This window comes from Mytilus trossulus, chromosome 13, assembly GCF_036588685.1.
Source record: "Mytilus trossulus isolate FHL-02 chromosome 13, PNRI_Mtr1.1.1.hap1, whole genome shotgun sequence".
NCBI classification, from domain to species: Eukaryota; Metazoa; Mollusca; class Bivalvia; order Mytilida; family Mytilidae; genus Mytilus; species Mytilus trossulus.
Window position 1 is genome coordinate 6,086,183 of NC_086385.1, and position 19,521 is coordinate 6,105,703.

The following is a 19,521-nucleotide window of genomic DNA, read 5'->3' on the forward strand; positions in this document are numbered from 1 at the left end:
AAACTAAAATTAAAATAATACAAGACAAACAAGGAGGCTTCTGACTTGGGACAGGCGCAAAAATGCGGCGGGGTTAAACATGTTTGTGAGATCTCAGGGTTAAACATGTTTGTGAGATCTCAACCCTCCCCCTATACCTCTAGCCAATGTAGAAAAGTAAACGCATAACAATACGCAAATTAAAATTCAGTTCAAGAGAAGTCCGAATATATATCAACTTTATTCTTTAAATTAGTTGCATTTAAAAAAAAAAAAAATCAGTACTTGCGGCCGGAGTTTAGTATAACATATAAATAGCATTTTTGACCTTGCCCGTATTATATGTTTTGTCGACATGATCGATAATTTTAAATTAAATCTGCTATACTATAAATAGATATCTAATGATATCATATCTATCTGCAAAAATAAATTCAATTGCTTTAAAACAGTTATTAAATCATCTATTTTTATGTAATATACTTAGTGTTATTTTTCATTACAATTCATGACCATACATGATATGCTTACCAAGACAAACATTTAAAGATAATTTTAAATCAATAGAGTCATATCTCTAAAAAAAAAAAAAACATTGAGAATGAAAATGGGGAATGTGTAAAAGAGACAACAACCCGACCATAGAAAAAAACAACAGCAGAAGGTCACCAACAGGTCTTCACTGTACATAGCGAGAAATTCCCGCACCCGGAGGCGTCCTTCAGCTGGCCCCTAGACTTTCAAATGAATTATGTCAAAAATGTATATACAATTTAAACAATTATATATCTTTATTTGCAAAACATACAAAAACCAATTTTGGTTGAACTGAAAATCATCTTACCTGAACCATATATCAATCTTTATAACAAGGAGGTAAAACGTAATTTAATATCGTCTTAGTGTATGTCACATGATGTATACTTAGTACCTTAAAAAACGAAACACATCAAAGCTTCGTTTTTCACCTTAAGTATATGTGCGTTACTGTCCTATTCACGTGTAACATATAACTCATTTTTATTAATAATGTATTACCATGTAATGCAACACTAGTGTTGTGATACTATTGTAGTAGTAAAGTTGAATGTTTATTTTTTTTTCTTTGAAGGCTGCGAAATCAATATTTTTAATTCGAATTTCAGTAGGTGCGTTGTCCACCAAATATTTTGTATTTCAATTTATCCAACTATTGTACAAATAAAAGGATTCGTTCGTTATGTATTAATTTACGTTTTTTGATTGAGTTAAGTTGTATAGGGGGCGGGGGGGGGTCTTTTTTCTATAGTAATTGTAATAAAACAATATTTTTTTATATTTAGTACTTATAATTTTTCTACCTATTAACGTGAATTTCTGAAACAAAAATTAATATACGACAGAACAGTTCATTAAAAGTATGTAATCAAATGTCAAACTAGATATATGTGTGTAAAAATTCACTTTCTGAAGACACAACAAAAAAATATAAAGCATCTTTTATTCTGTTTAAGATCTTGTTAAATCTCTTTGAAATTATTTAGATATTCCTTACAAAAATTGTCAATATCTGATGCATTTGAATTAAGCACAATAAACTTTATGTAAATATAATACACACATGCAATCAGGGCTAGCATTTTGAACATATTTTAATGGAACCCAACTGTCAGAACATTATTATGATCAAGGGTATATTAATATTGTGTCTAACTGTCGCCCTGGTGAGATTAATTGTCTAAGGTAAAACTTTATGATACCATATGGCCTAGGTGTTGATTGACTTTTATTTTTATGACTTAAGATCAGTGCCTAAGATATGGTTATGAAATAGCACCCGACTACCTTCTTAAATATATAGACGATCTGCTAATTTAACATCACAGCATGAATCTGTTCACTACACTCAAAGTCAGGTGACATATGAAACCGTTCCTTTTGTAATTAAGATTAATTAACATAACGGTCAAAATAGTCTGTTTTAATATGTCAGTTTTATCTTCAGCTTTAGAAGGATGTAACAAACTTTGTATTTATAAACGATATAAACAAGTATTTGGTTTTGAAAGATACTTAGATTTTCATTGTAATGTATCTATATTAACAAAATTGCGTAGCGGCACACTTAGGTTAAATGTTGAAGTTGGTCGTTATCTAAATACCCAAAGAGAAAATAAAATGTGTATATGTTGCAATATGAATGTTTTAGAGGACGAATATAATTTTGTTTTATCCTGTTCAACGTATAGATCTGTGCGTAATTCTATAGAATTTTATATTTATTCTACTGTTCTTGGCCAAATCGGCACTAGTTAGATAATGTATTCTAACTCAGTTAAAACTTAAATAACAGTAAAACTATGCAATTATTAAATGCAGCTTAGAAAATTAGATCACATGTATTGTCGTATATTGTATATATATTTCGTTTGCCATAGCATGTACCTGTGTCATGATATGCTTTTTGAAAATAAAGTATTCAATAATCTGATTACAGTTATAACGATGCCGATCTGATAACTGACAATGCCCCCAGTTTATCAAATCTCGTATCTAATTAGTCGATAACGCAAAATCACGATCGATCTTGCACATGCGCATTGTTTCCCTGAACTAGTGTATTGATATTTTATCGTGCGTTTTTCTATGTTGTGATGTTATGCTATTGTTTCAGAAAAAGGGAGAAGGTTTGGATCCATTAAAACGTTTAATCCCGCTGCAAACGTTTGCACCTGTCCTAAGTCATGAATCTGATGTACAGTAGTTGCCATGTGATTATGGACTTTCCGAATTGATTTTCCTCTAAGTTCATTATTTTTGTGATTTTACTTTTTACTCTAGGAATGGACTTGTGCTAGTAATGGACTTCTGGTTCAAGCAATAAAGATAACAAAACATTGATGTTTTAATGTCCATATATATACTTTGCTACCCCTGGAGCTGCTGAAAATCATTTTACACGCACACACAAATAGTGACATGTACATTGTATTGCCCTGACAAATAGTCCAGGTTCTTTTCGTCCGACTGCCCGTTCAAATAGAAACTGCCTTTGAAAATAAATCTTTAATCAAGACACTCATATTATATGATAATCAGAAAACTTATGGAACAAAGCGCACATGTTGTTGTCTCCGCCGCCCTGCTATGTAGCACCTATATCTTGTTCTTTGCCTGCTTTCTCGTTGTAATCCGCCACCCTGCTGTATAGCCCCTATATCTTCGTTCGAATTCTTTGCCTTTCTCGTTGTAGGTTGCGTAGCTTCTGCATGCCAAGTTGTTGCGTATATGAATAATGGTATGTGTTGTGTAAAATTCCAAATGGAAATGGGGGATGTGCCTTATGGACATCAATCCGATGATAGAACAGATAAACGCTGGGCCCCAAAAATGATAATGATAGACAGAAATTAACAACTGACCACTTGTAGTTACTGACGATGACGTCATCGGTCAGGTCCATCCCTCAAATAAGCTACTATTAATTGAAAAATGATGTAGCTTCTTTTTGTGTTTATGGTTGATCATGCCTTTTCTATATATTAACTATGCAGGTGTATGCTGTGTGGCTTCATACCGCCAAGACCCTAAGATAGGGTAACCGGAAAATTTCACGTATGATTTCTCTGTCTTTTATTTTGTTGGTTTCTTTGTATATGTTGGAATATGTTGAGATGGAATATATATGGCTGATTGGTGTTCAGTGCAGTTTGTCTTTCATGAAAATGATTTCTTCATCTATCAAATTATAATTTTAAAAAGAATTATTAATGTCCGTATCCGTATGCTGAAAAATGTCAACGCATATTTCTAGTTTTTGATAAATTTATTTGTAATAAGATTTTTCTTGTCGCTAAATTCGGGGGGGGGGGGGGGGGAGGGGTCTCTTCAAGTTTTTATCGCTTCTTAACGCTCCTAGTAGCTAATTAGTATTAACTTTTAACTTTTACTATTGTAGAAAATCCTTAGTTTTCGGAAACGGAACCAATCTTTTGTAACCAGTCATTCATACTTTTTTTTCATGATTTTTCTATAGTGTAACCAGGGATCTAATATAAGTCCTTGAGTGTAACATATATCATATCAGAAATTGAAAATGGTAGAAGTGATAAATCAAATCAAATCAAATCAAATATGTTTATTTCCTAATCAAAGGGCCCTTATAGGCATATGAATTACAAACAAAATGGATAATAGACAAAACATAAATTACATATTTAGAAACAATATGAAATTTAAACATTATAATATGATTTATATAAAAACAAAACAATAGTACATATATATACGACATTGTCAGTTCAGCAAAAGAAAGATAACTCTTCCCCAAATATTATCATTAAAACCTGTATTAATTCACTTGACAGTATTATTTCTCACTTCTAAGTTTGAAGTTAAAAATTTGCATAATTTTTTAATAAAATTATCATTATCATTTGCCATAATCCATATAAATAGGTTTTGCGAATTAAGTATTCTTAGTTTTGGATATTCCATAAATAAATTATCAAATAAAATGGTTCTTGAAGTTACATATAGAGGACATTGCAATAAAAAATGGTGTTCATCCTCAGTCACATTCAAATTACAATATTGACAAAGTCTTTCACATCGTGGAATACTCTCTAATTTACCTGACATATTTACCCTGCGTTCATGACGACCAGTTTCAACTCTTAATTTGTGATTACTTAACCTAAATTTAGTAAGAATTCGACAATTGCCATTATTTATAGAGGATAGATAGGTTTCTTTACCAAATGAAAATTTAAATTTGAAATAAGTACTCAATTTACCTTTATCCTGTAAATAATAGAATGATAGAATGACCAAAAATAAGACAACAAATTAAAAAATCCTACAAAATAATAATAACGTCAGAAACAAGGATAATAAAAGGACCAAATCTTTGAAATTTAACAGTTAACATGTGCATTTGGATATTTCCAGAAGTTTCTTATAGTCCTTTCAGTTCTTTGAAAAAGACGTATGACAGATTAACTCCCTTTGTATCATTCGGTATTTTCCGTCACTTTCCGGTATTTATCGTTAGTAAACATGGACGTCTGAAAATGATGCGATTTTTAATGCAGCAATATTTTTTTTGATAAGAGAAAACAAAACCTGTAAGATCACTTACACCCTATATAACTCTCATTCAAAACTAGCAAAGTAGACCAAAAATGTTTTCTTCTATTTAAAACACCACAAAACACACGATTCGTCGCCTGTTTATTTGTGTAAGTTTTTGACACGTCTCTGCACCAAAAATTTAATAAAGCCAGACACTGTCACACAAATAATTTATACAATATGTCTCTGATAAAGCTTACCCAAATATACATTGATGTGTAACGCAGCTAATCTGAATAACTCCAGTCACATTTACAATGATTTATATTCCTATGGTCAACATTAATATTATATTGAGTCAGCATTAAGTTATGATAATAAACAAAACACATTTACCCTGAAGAGTAACATATATGTGTATTTTCGAAGCAAAGCCCCTGGTAGATCTTTAGGGACAAATTATTCTAGATTTTTCACGAGAACCATAATAGGCTGAGTCAAACTGCTTCCAATAGATAAATCATTTAATTACACGTTAATGAGGTTATAAATAATTTTAATATAAAGTGGGTCTCATTGAGGTCTGAGCGTGACGCGGGATTGCTGATTTTTGTAAGGGTGACACATGAAAGTCAAATTATTGTGCAATAAAATCAGGAAATGAAGTCTAGCGGGACACGGGAAATTACAAAAAAATGAGAATTGCTAATGTATATAGTATAAGCGGGATATGGGAATCTGAACCCCCAATGAGACCTCCTATATATAGAATGCGGGTCCATTCGCGCCCATTCACGTTCGCACCCACTCATGTTCGCCCCCTTTCACCTTCGCACCCCACATGTTCGGACCTGATACCCTATATATAATGTGCTACAAAAATATTCGGGATTCAACATTGTTCAACATGTTCAAGGGAAAATATTGCAAACCACAAATGATAATGATAACATGATAAAAGGCATCAACTTTATACACATGACAGCATAAACTTACTACTTTTATTTCATATGACATACCTGCCAACTGTCACTATAAGATTCCCCCATGATAGCTCCCAAATGAAATTTTTTAAAGAGCAGTTTTGTCCAGCTAACTGCAAATTGTCTATGGTGTATTATGTTTATTTATAATGAGAAATAGAAATAAGTAAATCATAACAATGGTGACAGTATTTTAAAATTTCTGTGTCAAATGGTCTCTTGTGGAGAGTTTTCTCACTGGCAATCATATTCTATATTTTTTATATCAAACCTAAAACTTTATTTTATTCATTTTTTTTTTTGCAGATTGTCTGGTAGTTCCTCAAGGCTGTGTACAGATATTGTAATCTGGTAGAAAGGATGTCGTAAGTATAATCATGATAATACAGTGAAACCAGTCTTAACCAAACTTAACTCAATAACCATAATAATACAGTGAAACCAGTCTTAACTGAACTTAACTTTATAACCATGATAATACAGTGAAACCAGTCTTAACTGAAATTAACTTAATAACCATGATAATACAGTGAAACCAGTCTTTTAACTGAGCTTAAACTTAATAACCATGATAAATTGGACTTACGATTTAGTTTGGTTTTAGCAGATTTTCAGTTTAATCAGGTTCATAATCATAACACATAAAATCCATGACTTTGGATACAACTGGAGTTATAAATGTTTGGTTTAGGTAGGTTAGTTTTCATTATAAGCAAGATTTGAATTAGACAAATGCAATTTTCATTGTAGTCACAATTCAGCTATGAGTATTGATACAAATAATAATAATACAAGAGCATTTGATCATATAAACCTGATAAAAATAAAAATAAGCAATTACCTGTTAGATAGTGAGTTTTGAATCATACTGCATACATGTTCATGACAGTCTATAGAAGATCAAAGATATTGGAACTTTCAACTTAATATATTATTACAGGTTTAAAAAGTTGTGTTGCATGACATTTTTTGGTGCATCTACCATGTCTATGCTGTCTTTCTGGCAGGAAAATTTAACAATTTGAAGGATTTTAACAGACTTCCATTGGCAATATAAAAAAGCACAGGCTTTGAGTAATATATGTCTTGCCTGTTTTATAATTTTTCTATGAATCTTGTCAAAGAACATCAGTAAAACTGTTTTAAATCTTTCTTCAGTCGTCATGGTTACAGTGGATCCAACTATGATAAATATGTGGAACGCACAGATACATCCACAGTTCACAAGATCAAGGAAACGTTCTGGACCACCAAACAAGCAGTAATACAGAAACTAGGCAAGAAAGAGGATGAACATGTGGTGGCATCGGATGCTCAACTTGATGCCAAGCTAGAGGTATGATATGGGAATGCTCAACTTGATGCTAAGCTAGAGGTATGATATATGCTCAACTTGATGCTAAGCTAGAGGTATGATACAGTTAATATTACTGAGATGCTCAACTTGATGCCAAGCTAGAGGTATGATATGGGAATGCTCAACTTGATGCTAAGCTAGAGGTATGATATATGCTCAACTTGATGCTAAGCTAGAGGTATGATATATACTCAACTTGATGCTAAGCTAGAGGTATGATATATACTCAACTTGATGCTAAGCTAGAGGTATGATATATGCTCAACTTGATGCTAAGCTAGAGGTATGATATATGCTCAACTTGATGCTAAGCTAGAGGTATGATATATGATCAACTTGATGCTAAGCTAGAGGTATGATATATGATCAACTTGATGCTAAGCTAGAGGTATGATATATGCTCAACTTGATGCTAAGCTAGAGGTATGATATATGCTCAACTTGATGCTAAGCTAGAGGTATGATATATGCTCAACTTGATGCTAAGCTAGAGGTATGATATATGCTCAACTTGATGCTAAGCTAGAGGTATGATATATGCTCAACTTGATGCTTAGCTAGAGGTATGATATATGCTCAACTTGATGCTAAGCTAGAGGTATGATATGGGAATGCTCAACTTGATGCTAAGCTAGAGGTATGATATATGCTCAACTTGATGCTAAGCTAAAGGTATGATATATGCTCAACTTGATGCTAAGCTAGAGGTATGATATTTAGTTAATACTACTGAGATGCTCAACTTGATGCAAAGCTAGAGGTATGATATTTAGTTAATACTACTGAGATGCTCAACTTGATGCTAAGCTAGAGGTATGATATATGCTCAAATTGATGCTTCTGACATGTACATGTAAGTTAAAGGTACTTGTATAGCTGGTTTTGTTCGGGAGTGTATGTTCAAATTAACATAAACCGTAGTAAATCCTTCAAATGGGGAAAAGGAGTTTGCGAACATATTAGCTATTACTATGATTAGAAAGTATTGAATTTATGCATAAATGTTCACAAAATATATTTTCACTATTTTCTTAACTTCCAAACAAGCCAACATAAACACCTCGCTGAAATAATCAGCTATATGGTATGATATGGGAATTTTATTGAATTGATTTATAAGATGCTCAACCTGATGCTAAGCTAAAGGTATGCAGGCCCACCACACCAGCTCTGGCTTGTAAATATACTGTTAGGGCTGTGAAAATTTTCTTTACAGGCCTAATAAAATATTAATAAAATTTTCGTAAAAATTCAAATTTGGATTGATAGATTCAAGACTTTTTAATTTTGTGCTGAATGCATTAATATTGGATTATCACTGAATTAAATTTACCTGAAAAGCATTGTAAGAGGGAAGTAATATGGAAGCATTTTGTGAATCAATTATCTGTTCATGCTTGATATAAAAATGAGATGTGGTACCACTGGTATATGATTGCCATTCCCAATGAGACAACTATCCATCAAATTTCAAATGACATGAATAAAAGGAATTATAAGTCACCATATAGTTTTCAAAAATGAGATAAGCTGTACAATAAAATCAGTGTAAAAGGTCTGATCTGAAAAATCTGAAACAATTCAAATGAGAAAACTAACAGTCAAATTTAAAATGCAATTTACCAAAAAAGAAGATGACAGGCATGAACCATAAATAACCACTGAATTGCAGGCTCCTGTCACTATAAAAAAAAAATTTTTTTACACACAAACAAGCCAGGTTGTTATGTTATTTTTGATAAATTATAGTCGCAGTCACGTAAAATTATCACCATGATTTTTGTCAAAATTTTCTTGAATATCGACCGCGTTTACTCTAGATCATGTTTTTCAATGAACGGAAGTAAAATCCTGTCCAAATATCCACTACTATCCTACCTTATATTGTGTTTGTGTTGTGTCCTGACCTTCACATTTTTCAAGATTATTTACATTGTAAAACCACCATCTTGGTTTCTATGAGGATCCCCTATTTCATAACATTCGTTACTCTCCGGTAATATCATTGTCATTGATGATACAATTTCCAGCGCTTTTTTTGTAAAGATGACGAAAAGCTCTGAGAGACACAAGAAAATGGAGAGCACGTGGAACTCCACGGCAACACTTCCAGTAATAACAACGCCATACAAAATAATCTTGGATTATGTAAAGCCTAAAGGTCAGGATTATACAGTGCAAACACAATAAAAGGTAGGACTGTAGTGGATATTTGGACAGGATTTGTTCCGCTAATTAAATGATCTTTAGTAAATGCGGTTGATATTTAAAAAAAATTTGACAAAAATAATGGCACCAATTTTACGTGACGTAAACTATATTTGATTTTGAAATAAAGTATTCTGAGCTATATTGATGTATGCCATTTTTATCTCTTAGGTGTTCAGAGCAATACAGAAATCTTCCATGGAACTATTGAAAGTAATAGAAAAATACCAGGATCGTTTGTGTCGTAAGTAGAAACTACAGGGAAATAATAGAAAATGTCAGAATTGTTTACATCTTTATAGGTAAACAAATATGAAGAAATGTAGGAAATCTTAAAATTTTCTCATAATCCCCATTTCAATTCTTAATTCTATTTAAGAATAGAAATGGGGATTATGTCAAAGAGACAACAACCCAACCAAAGAGCAACATATATAGACAAAAGCCACAAATGGGTCTTCTACACAGTGAGAAAATTCCACACCTGGAGAGGGGCCTCAGCTGGGCCCTGAATAAAAAAAAAATCAATCAGTGAAAGGACTATTAAATTTGATTTCAGAAGTGCTGCTTACAAAAGTATTAGAATGTGTAAAAGCACTAACTAAGCATCCATTGAACCTTTGAAATAAAAAAATAATCATGAAATTAAATTCTTAACAGAAATATAAAAAAACAAGTATGATTTGAATTCAAGTTCGATCCCCCAAAAAATTTGCAATGAAAATGTTAAAATATTATAAAATACAAAGGATTCACAGAACCAGTATATGATTAAAATAAAACCAACACTAAAAAAACAAAGAAACTGCTTTTAATGCTGTTCTTCATCTCAAAGTGACAGGCCTTTAACATGGAGCCAAAAAACTATCACTGCAAGTTTAAGGTTCGCTTCTCTCACTGGCTTTAACAGAAATCTTTGTGTAAAAAAAAATAATAATAATGATAAGTAGTTCATCCATGTACAATGTATATTTAGACAAAATAAACACAAGTTTGAATGAATATTTTCTTTTTGCAGGTTTGTCACAAGAAGAAAGTAGCACAGGCAGATTCCTTAAATCACAGAGTAATATTGACAAAACCAGAGCTGGAAAAATGATGGCTGCTGTGGGCAAATCACAAAGCTTCTCAGCTCAGCAAAGGTAGGCAAGTCACAGAGCTTCTCAGCTCAGCAAATTTAGGCAAATCATAGAGCTTCTCAGCTCAGCAAAGTTAGGCAAATCATAGAGCTTCTCAGCTCAGCAAAGTTAGGCAAATCACAGAGCTTCTCAGCTCAGCAAAGTTAGGCAAATCATATAGCTTTTCAGCTCAGCAAAGTTAGGCAAATCATAGAGCTACTATGCTCAGCAAAAGATGGCATATTATGAAGCTTCTCAGCTCAGCAAAGGATGAAAGGTAGGCAAATCACAGAGCTTCTCAGCTCAGCAAATGTAGGCAAATCATAGAGCTTCTCAGCTCAGCAAATGTAGGCAAATCATAAAGCTTCTCAGCTCAGCAAAGGTAGGCAAATCACAGAGCTTATCAGCTCAGCAAATATTTGAAAGTCAGAGAACTTCTCACCTCTGCAGAGGTAGGCAAATCATAGAGCTTCTTAGCTCAGCAAAGGTAGGCAAATCACAGAGCTTATAATCTGAGCAAAGGTATGAAAATCACAGAGCTTATAATCTCAGCAAAGGTATGAAAATCACAGAGATTATCAGCTCAACAAAGGTAGGCAAATCACAAAGTTTCTCAGCTAAGCAAAGGTATGAAAATCATAAAGCTTCTCAGCTCAGCAAAGGTATGCAAATCATAGAGCTTCTCAGCTCAGCAAAGGTATGAAAATCACAGAGCTTATAATCTCAGCAAAGGTATGAAAATCACAGAGATTATCAGCTCAACAAATGTAGGCAAATCATAGAGCTTCTCAGTTCAGCAAATGTAGGCAAATCATAGAGCTTCTCAGCTCAGCAAAGGTAGGCAAATCACAGAGCTTATCAGCTCAGCAAATATTTGAAAGTCAGAGAACTTCTCACCTCTGCAGAGGTAGGCAAATCATAGAGCTTCTTAGCTCAGCAAAGGTAGGCAAGTCATAGAGCTTATCAGCTCAGCAAAGGTAGGCAAATCACAGAGCTTCTCAGCTAAGCAAAGGTATGAAAATCATAAAGCTTCTCAGCTCAGCAAAGGTATGCAAATCACAGAGCTTCTCAGCTCAGCAAAGTTAGGCAAATCATAGAGCTTTTCAGCTCAGCAAAGTTAGGCAAATCATAGAGCTACTCTGCTCAGCAAAAGTAGGCATATTATGAAGCTTCTCAGCTCAGCAAAGGTAGGCAAATCACAGAGCTTCTCAGCTCAGCAAAAGTAGGCAAATCATAGAGCTTCTCAGCTCAGCAAATGTATGAAAATCATAGAGTATCAGCTCAGCAAAGGTAGGCATATTATGAAGCTTCTCAGCTCAGCAAAGGTAGGCAAATCACAGATCTTCTCAGCTCAGCAAAAGTAGGCATATTATGAAGCTTCTCAGCTCAGCAAAGGTATGAAAATCATAAAGCTTCTCAGCTCAGCAAAGGTAGGCAAATCACAGAGCTTCTTAGCTCAGCAAAAGTAGGCATATTATGAAGCTTCTCAGCTCAGCAAAGGTAGGCAAATCACAGAGCTTCTCAGCTCAGCAAAAGTAGGCATATTATGAAGCTTCTCAGCTCAGCAAAGGTATGAAAATCATAAAGCTTCTCAGCTCAGCAAAGGTAGGCAAATCACAGAGCTTCTTAGCTCAGCAAAGGTAGGCAAATCATAGAGCATATCAGCTCAGCAAAGGTAGGCAAATCACAGAGCTTATAATCTCAATAAAGGTATGCAAATCACATAGCTTATCAGCTCAGCAAAGGTATGCAAATCACATAGCGTCTCAGCTCAGCAACTAGGCAAATCAGAGCTTCTCAGTTCAGCAAAGGTATGAAAATCATAAAGCTTCTCAGCTCAGCAAAGGTAGGCAAATCACAGAGCTTATCAGCCCAGCAAAAGTATGCAAATCATAGAGCTTCTCAGTTCAGCAAAGGTATGAAAATCATAAAGCTTCTCAGCTCAGCAAAGGTAGGCAAATCACAGAGCTTATCAGCCCAGCAAAAGTATGCAAATCATAGAGCTTCTCAGCTCAGCAAATGTATGAAAATCATAGAGTATCAGCTCAGCAAAGGTAGGCAAATGATAGAGCTTCTCAGCTCAGCAAAAGTATGAAAATCATAGAGCTTCTTGACTATGAGATTGAATATCTCTCTGGTATTTTAAGACCCACCTTTATTTGAATTGTATGAAACTAAAAGATCATTATTACTTTAGGTTAGCGATGAGAGTTCCGCTTGTAAGACTTTACCAGGAAGTGGAAACATTTAGATACCGAGCCATATCAGACACATTGATGACTATAAATAGAATGGAAGGAGCCAGGACAGAGTACAGAGGCGCCCTCTTGTGGATGAAAGATGTATCAGAACAGTTGGATCCAGATACTTATAAACAGTTAGAAAAATTTAGAAAAGTAAGAAACATATCAATTTTAATAAAGTAAGAAAAAATAGATTTCATAAGAAAAGTAAAAAAAATATTTTACAATTTTATTTGAGTGTGAGAAGTAAAATTAGGATCTCTTGTTGAACCTTGAAATTAATCATAAATTTTACCTTTCTTAAATTTAAGATTTTTTTTATGCCCCACGTACGATAGTAGATGGGCATTATGTTTTCTGGTCTGTCAGATTAAAGTTTTTGGTGAAGGTAGGTTTTGGTGAAGTTAAAGTTGAAGCAAATGATTGATGACATACAGAATAAAGAAAATAGTTAAGGAAAATCTGCCGTTAACAGTCATTTAATTCTAAAGGCCACATTCAGACCAACCCAAGCATTTTCTTTATATATAATTTAACTCTTTTCATTGCATTGGTCACACCATTTTTGAAGAAAAAAATCGTACCATGAATGTATTTTAATAGAACATAGTCTCATAATGATAATAATTTTATTTCAGGTTCAAGCACAAGTGCGGAAAACAAAAGCTAAATTTGATAAGTTAAAACTGGATGTGATGCAAAAAGTCGACTTATTAGCAGCCAGTAGGTGTAATATGTTCTCGCATGTCTTAGCCAATTATCAATCAACGTTATTACATTTCTGGGAAAAAACATCAAGAACCATGACAGCTGTCGCAGAAAGCTTTAAAGGATACCAATACTATGAATTTAATATTATAAAGGTTTGTTTACTATGAATTTAAAATTATTAAGGTTTGTTTACTATGAATTTAATATTATAAAGGTTTGTTTACTATCAATTTAATATTATAAAGGTTTGTTTACTATGAATTTAATATTATAAAGGTTTGTTTACTATGAATTTAATATTATAAAGGTTTGTTTACTATGAATTTAATATTATTAAGGTTTGTTTACTATGAATTTAATATTATAAAGGTTTGTTTACTATGAATTTAATATTATAAAGGTTTGTTTACTATGAATTTAATATTATTAAGGTTTGTTTACTAAGAATTTAATATTATAAAGGTTTGATTACTATGAATTTAATATTATAAAGGTTTGTTTACTATAAATTTAATATTATAAAGTTTTGTTTACTATCAATTTAATATTATAAAGGTTTGTTTATTATGAATTTAATATTATAAAGGTTTGTTTACTAAGAATTTAATATTATAAAGGTTTGATTACTATGAATTTAATATTATAAAGGTTTGTATTATGAATTTGATATTTGATATTATAAGTCTGTTTACTATGAATTTAGTATAATCATAAAATGTGTGTTTACTATCAATTTAATATTATGAAGGTTTGTTTACTATGAATTTAATATTATAAAGGTTTGTTTACTATGAATTTAATATTATAAAGGTTTGTTTACTATGAATTTAATATTATAAAGGTTTGTTTACTATCAATTTAATATTATAAAGGTCTGTTTACTATCAATTTAATATTATAAAGGTTTGTTTACTATGAATTTACTATTTTATCATTTATATAGGTCTGATTACTATGATTTTGATATAATTATAAAAGATGGGTTTACTATGAATTTAATATATTATGAATGTCAGTTTACTATGAATTTAATATTATAAAGGTTTGTTTACTATGAATTTAATATTATAAAGGTTTGTTTACTATGAATTTAATATTATAAAGGTTTGTTTACTATAAGTTTAATATTATAAAGGTTTGTTTACTATGAATTTAATATTATAAAGGTTTGTTTACTATGAATTTGATATTATAAAGGTTTGTTTACTATGAATTTGATATTATAAAGGTTTGTTTACTATGAATTTACTATTATAAAGGTTTGATTACTATGAATTTAATATTAAGATTACTATGTTAGGGGCAGTAAAGAGGTAAACCCACATTTGAAATAAAAACTCTTATTGTCAGTTATGATGCACATGTACATAAATAGACCCTCAAATCTGCACATATTGTCATTTTAGGCATGAAAAATGTTTAAATGAGTGTTTTTCAGTATGTAGTCATGCACAATTACTACTGAGACTGCACTGTTTTGGAAAAAAATTGTCTTTTTAGAAATAATTTCAAGCAATTTTTTTTTCAAATTGGGATTTTTCTCTAGGGGAAAAAGCCTTTATTCTCCGGTAATTTAAGGTAAACATTATCACTGCAAACTATGATAAAATTTCAAATATCCACATCTAAATAGATTGATATGCCCACATCTAGATTAGAAAATATATCTCTGGAAAATAAATTATATTGTCACTTGCCACACGGTGTATTGGTAAGAAGAAATTTGCATCTCAAAGCCAGTAGAATATTTGAATATATATATTGTAAATAAAACTAGTTAATTAGAGGTAATTTCCTAATGCATGTAGAGTAAAGTTGAGAATGGAAATGGGGAATGTGTCAAAGAGACAACAACCCGACCAAATAAAAAAACAACAGCACAAAGTCACCAGCAATACTTTAGTAAGCTTGAACTGAATTTTAATGTGCGTATTGTTATGCGTTTACTTTTCTACATTGGTTAGAGGTATAGGGGGAGGGTTGAGATCTCACAAACATGTTTAACCCCGCCGCATTTTTGCGCCTGTCCCAAGTCAGGAGCCTCTGGCCTTTGTTAGTCTTGTATTATTTTAATTTTAGTTTCTTGTGTACAATTTGGAAATTAGTATGGCCTTCATTATCACTGAACTAGTATATATTTGTTTAGGGGCCAGCTGAAGGACGCCTCCGGGTGCCGGAATTTCTCGCTACATTGAAGTCCTGTTGGTGACCTTCTGCTGTTGTTTTTTTATTTGGTCGGGTTGTTGTCTCTTTGACACATTCCCCATTTCCATTCTCAATTTTATTGCTTGCTTATAAATTTGTAATTGGGAGAAAGTCCAATCAAATTTAAATGATATGTACATGTTTTACTATTTGTATACATATTGTTTGAAGATGTCAATCTTAATTACAAAGCTTGAGTAAACGTTTATACAAACAGAACAAGCAAGCCAACCAAACTTTTACTCTACAAGCATAAGGAACTGAGCTCTAATAACTTCACATTTCTATGTATTTCAGGATTTAGCAGAACCTAGTAGAAAATTAGCAGAAGAGACGGGTAAAGATAAAGAAGCAGACATAGATGATGACTTTGATCCTAGCAAGTTAGTATTGAAATGGTTGATTGATTTTATATATATATTTGTCGTGTCTGTGCTGTTGTGAGAAATATGGAAATATATTTATGGGTAAATGATACAGTAGCAAGGGGAGATAATTATCTATCAAATTTATAACATTTTAATCTCACAACTTATTTAGGAAAATTCATTCATGCCTATGAATCTGTTTCTGATTTATTTATTTTTATAGTTTTATGGATTTTTGATTTTTCATGGTTTTTGCAAAAGTCTGCATGCTACAGATTTTTTTTAGTGTATAAATTGAATCTTAGTTTGCATGATAAATCTTGTAGCTTTGAATGCTTTAATAAGACCTAGTGTATAAATTGAATCTTTTAAAAGTTTGCATGATGAATTTTATAGTTTTAAATGCTTTGATTAGACCTAGTGTACATGCATGGTTGAATGTGAATCCTTAGGTTTGCATGATAAATCTTGTACTTTTGCCTGCTTTAATAAGACAGAGTGTATAGATTTTATTTTCCAAGATAAAAGGTTTATTTTTGCATGCTTAATTTAACAAAGTGTAAACAAGTTTTTTTTGCTTACTGAATTATGTATTTTTGCATTCTTTATTAAATCTAGTATATACAAGGTTTTTTTTGCTTGATGAATTATTTAGTTTTGCATGATTTCATTATACCAAGTGTATATTTATGAATCTTGCAGTTTTGGATGCTTAAATTAGAACAAGTGTATTAAATGTTGTTTAACCTAATGCATCCCCTATTCGATGATGGATCCTTTAGTTTTGCCTTCAGTTTTGGATGCTTAAATTAGAACAAGTGTATTAAATGTTGTTTAACCTAATGCATCTCCCTATTTGATAATGGATCCTTTAGTTTTGCCTTCAGTTTTGGATGCTTAAATTAGAACAAGTGTATTAAATGTTGTTTAACCTAATGCATCTCCCTATTTGATAATGGATCCTTTAGTTTTGCTTGCAGTTTTGGATGCTTAAATTAGAACAAGTGTATTAAATGTTGTTTAACCTAATGCATCCCTTATTCGATGATGGATCCTTTAGTTTTGCCTTCAGTTTTGGATGCTTAAATTAGAACAAGTGTATTAAATGTTGTTTAACCTAATGCATCTCTCTATTTGATAATGGATCCTTTAGTTTTGCCTGCAGTTTTGGATGCTTAAATTAGAACAAGTGTATTAAATGTTGTTTAACCTAATGCATCTCCCTATTCGATAATGGATCCTTTAGTTTTGCCTTCAGTTTTGGATGCTTAAATTAGAACAAGTGTATTAAATGTTGTTTAACCTAATGCATCTCCCTATTTGATAATGGATCCTTTAGTTTTGCCTTCAGTTTTGGATGCTTAAATTAGAACAAGTGTATTAAATGTTGTTTAACCTAATGCATCTCCCTATTCGATAATGGATCCTTTAGTTTTGCCTTCAGTTTTGGATGCTTAAATTAGAACAAGTGTATTAAATGTTGTTTAACCTAATGCATCTCCCTATTCGATAATGGATCCTTTAGTTTTGCCTTCAGTTTTGGATGCTTAAATTAGAACAAGTGTATTAAATGTTGTTTAACCTAATGCATCTCCCTATTCGATAATGGATCCTTTAGTTTTGCCTTCAGTTTTGGATGCTTAAATTAGAACAAGTGTATTAAATGTTGTTTAACCTAATGCATCTCCCTATTCGATAATGGATCCTTTAGTTTTGCCTTCAGTTTTGGATGCTTAAATTAGAACAAGTGTATTAAATGTTATTTAACCTAATGCATCTCCCTATTCGATAATGGATCCTTTAGTTTTGCCTTCAGTTTTGGATGCTTAAATTAGAACAAGTGTATTAAATGTTGTTTAACCTAATGCATCTCCCTATTCGATAATGGATCCTTTAGTTTTGCCTTCAGTTTTGGATGCTTAAATTAGAACAAGTGTATTAAATGTTGTTTAACCTAATGCATCTCCCTATTCTATAATGGATCCATTAGTTTTGCCTTCAGTTTTGGATGCTTAAATTAGAACAAGTGTATTAAATGTTGTTTAACCTAATGCATCTCCCTATTCGATGATGGATCCTTTAATTTTGCCTTCAGTTTTGGATGCTTAAATTAGAACAAGTGTATAAATGTTATTTTACCTAAAGAATCCTCCAGTTTTGCATGCTTTGATTGTGCATTCTGCACGTGCTAGTTTATCTGTGTGTATAAATGTTGTTTAAGGTGGTACCTTACACTCCAGGGATATAACTCTGTAAAATCAGCTAAACGTTTTGATAACGTTGTGTTGTAAAAGGAATATTAAGCTTCTCAAAGATCAAAATTGGTGTTTGTCAAACTGCTAGATAACCAGTGTAATTTCTGACAAAACGGTTGGTTCAAAATTTTTGAAATTTTTATATTTTTGTTAAAGGGTCAAAGTAAAGAATTTGACTAAATTTTATGAAAATTAAATGAGCCAAATTAATTTTGATGAAAATGTTGGGTACCACCTTAAACTTAAGAATCCTCTAGTTTTAATTGTGTATTTTACACATATGCTAGTTTATCTGTGTGCATAAATGTTGTGTATGTGTTGTCACTTTCAGTTACGATTACATCAAAGAAAAATGCCAAAAACAAAGAGAAGAATTTGATCAAGAATTGTCCAGTAGATTAGAAGGGCACATTGATGAAAATGATGATAAAAATTTGTTACAAAATAATGGCGATATTTCAGAAAATATTAGTGACGACAGGTAAACCTAATTGGATTTATTCAAATTCGTTTGATACCAATTTTCGTGAATTTTGTGGGTACAAGAGAATCACACATTTAAATGTTCAACAAATCACAAAGATTCTTAAGAAATGTATCCAGATTTTGCCAAAATCATGAAATTAAATATCCATGAATATTCAAGTTGTCCTCAAATCACGAAAATTGGTACCCACAAAAATTAAATGAATCCACAGTATTTTGAATGATTGGAGATAGGCCATTGTGTCCAAAAAATACTGTAGATATTGAGAAATTATAAGTGCATTTATTATTGCGATTTTTGGAAAGTGGACAATCTTCTTACAGATATATATCAGATTGCAGTTTCTTATTTTTGCAATATTCACCCAGTCACATCATATGTACAATTTAATTAGACAATATACGTATAGTGTCTTGAAATATGAAATTTATTTGTATGAGGCTTAGAAACGGGAAAATGCGAGGTTCTACCGAGCATTTTCTGTTTCGTGCCAAATACAAATAAATTTCATATTTCAAGACACTATACGTATATTGTTTTTATACTGAAATCGAA

General features: G+C 31.9%; 1 protein-coding gene across 2 annotated transcripts in view; it reads left to right on the plus strand.

The window, feature by feature from the left end:
• The first annotated feature begins 4,992 nt into the window (after positions 1 to 4,992).
• LOC134694996 (islet cell autoantigen 1-like) overlaps positions 4,993 to 19,521 on the plus strand; it is a 45,211-nt gene continuing 30,682 nt past the window's right edge. Inside the window, exons 1-9 of one of the 2 annotated variants that reach the window (XM_063556122.1) lie at positions 4,993 to 5,084; positions 6,321 to 6,379; positions 7,173 to 7,350; positions 9,751 to 9,823; positions 10,598 to 10,721; positions 12,895 to 13,093; positions 13,579 to 13,803; positions 16,154 to 16,239; positions 18,811 to 18,960. In XM_063556122.1, coding sequence (XP_063412192.1) covers positions 6,375 to 6,379; positions 7,173 to 7,350; positions 9,751 to 9,823; positions 10,598 to 10,721; positions 12,895 to 13,093; positions 13,579 to 13,803; positions 16,154 to 16,239; positions 18,811 to 18,960 — 1,040 coding nt within the window. In that variant the 5' untranslated portion in view covers positions 4,993 to 5,084; positions 6,321 to 6,374. The remainder of the gene's footprint in view (positions 5,085 to 6,320; positions 6,380 to 7,172; positions 7,351 to 9,750; positions 9,824 to 10,597; positions 10,722 to 12,894; positions 13,094 to 13,578; positions 13,804 to 16,153; positions 16,240 to 18,810; positions 18,961 to 19,521) is intronic. The other variant, XM_063556123.1, reaches the window with a different exon arrangement.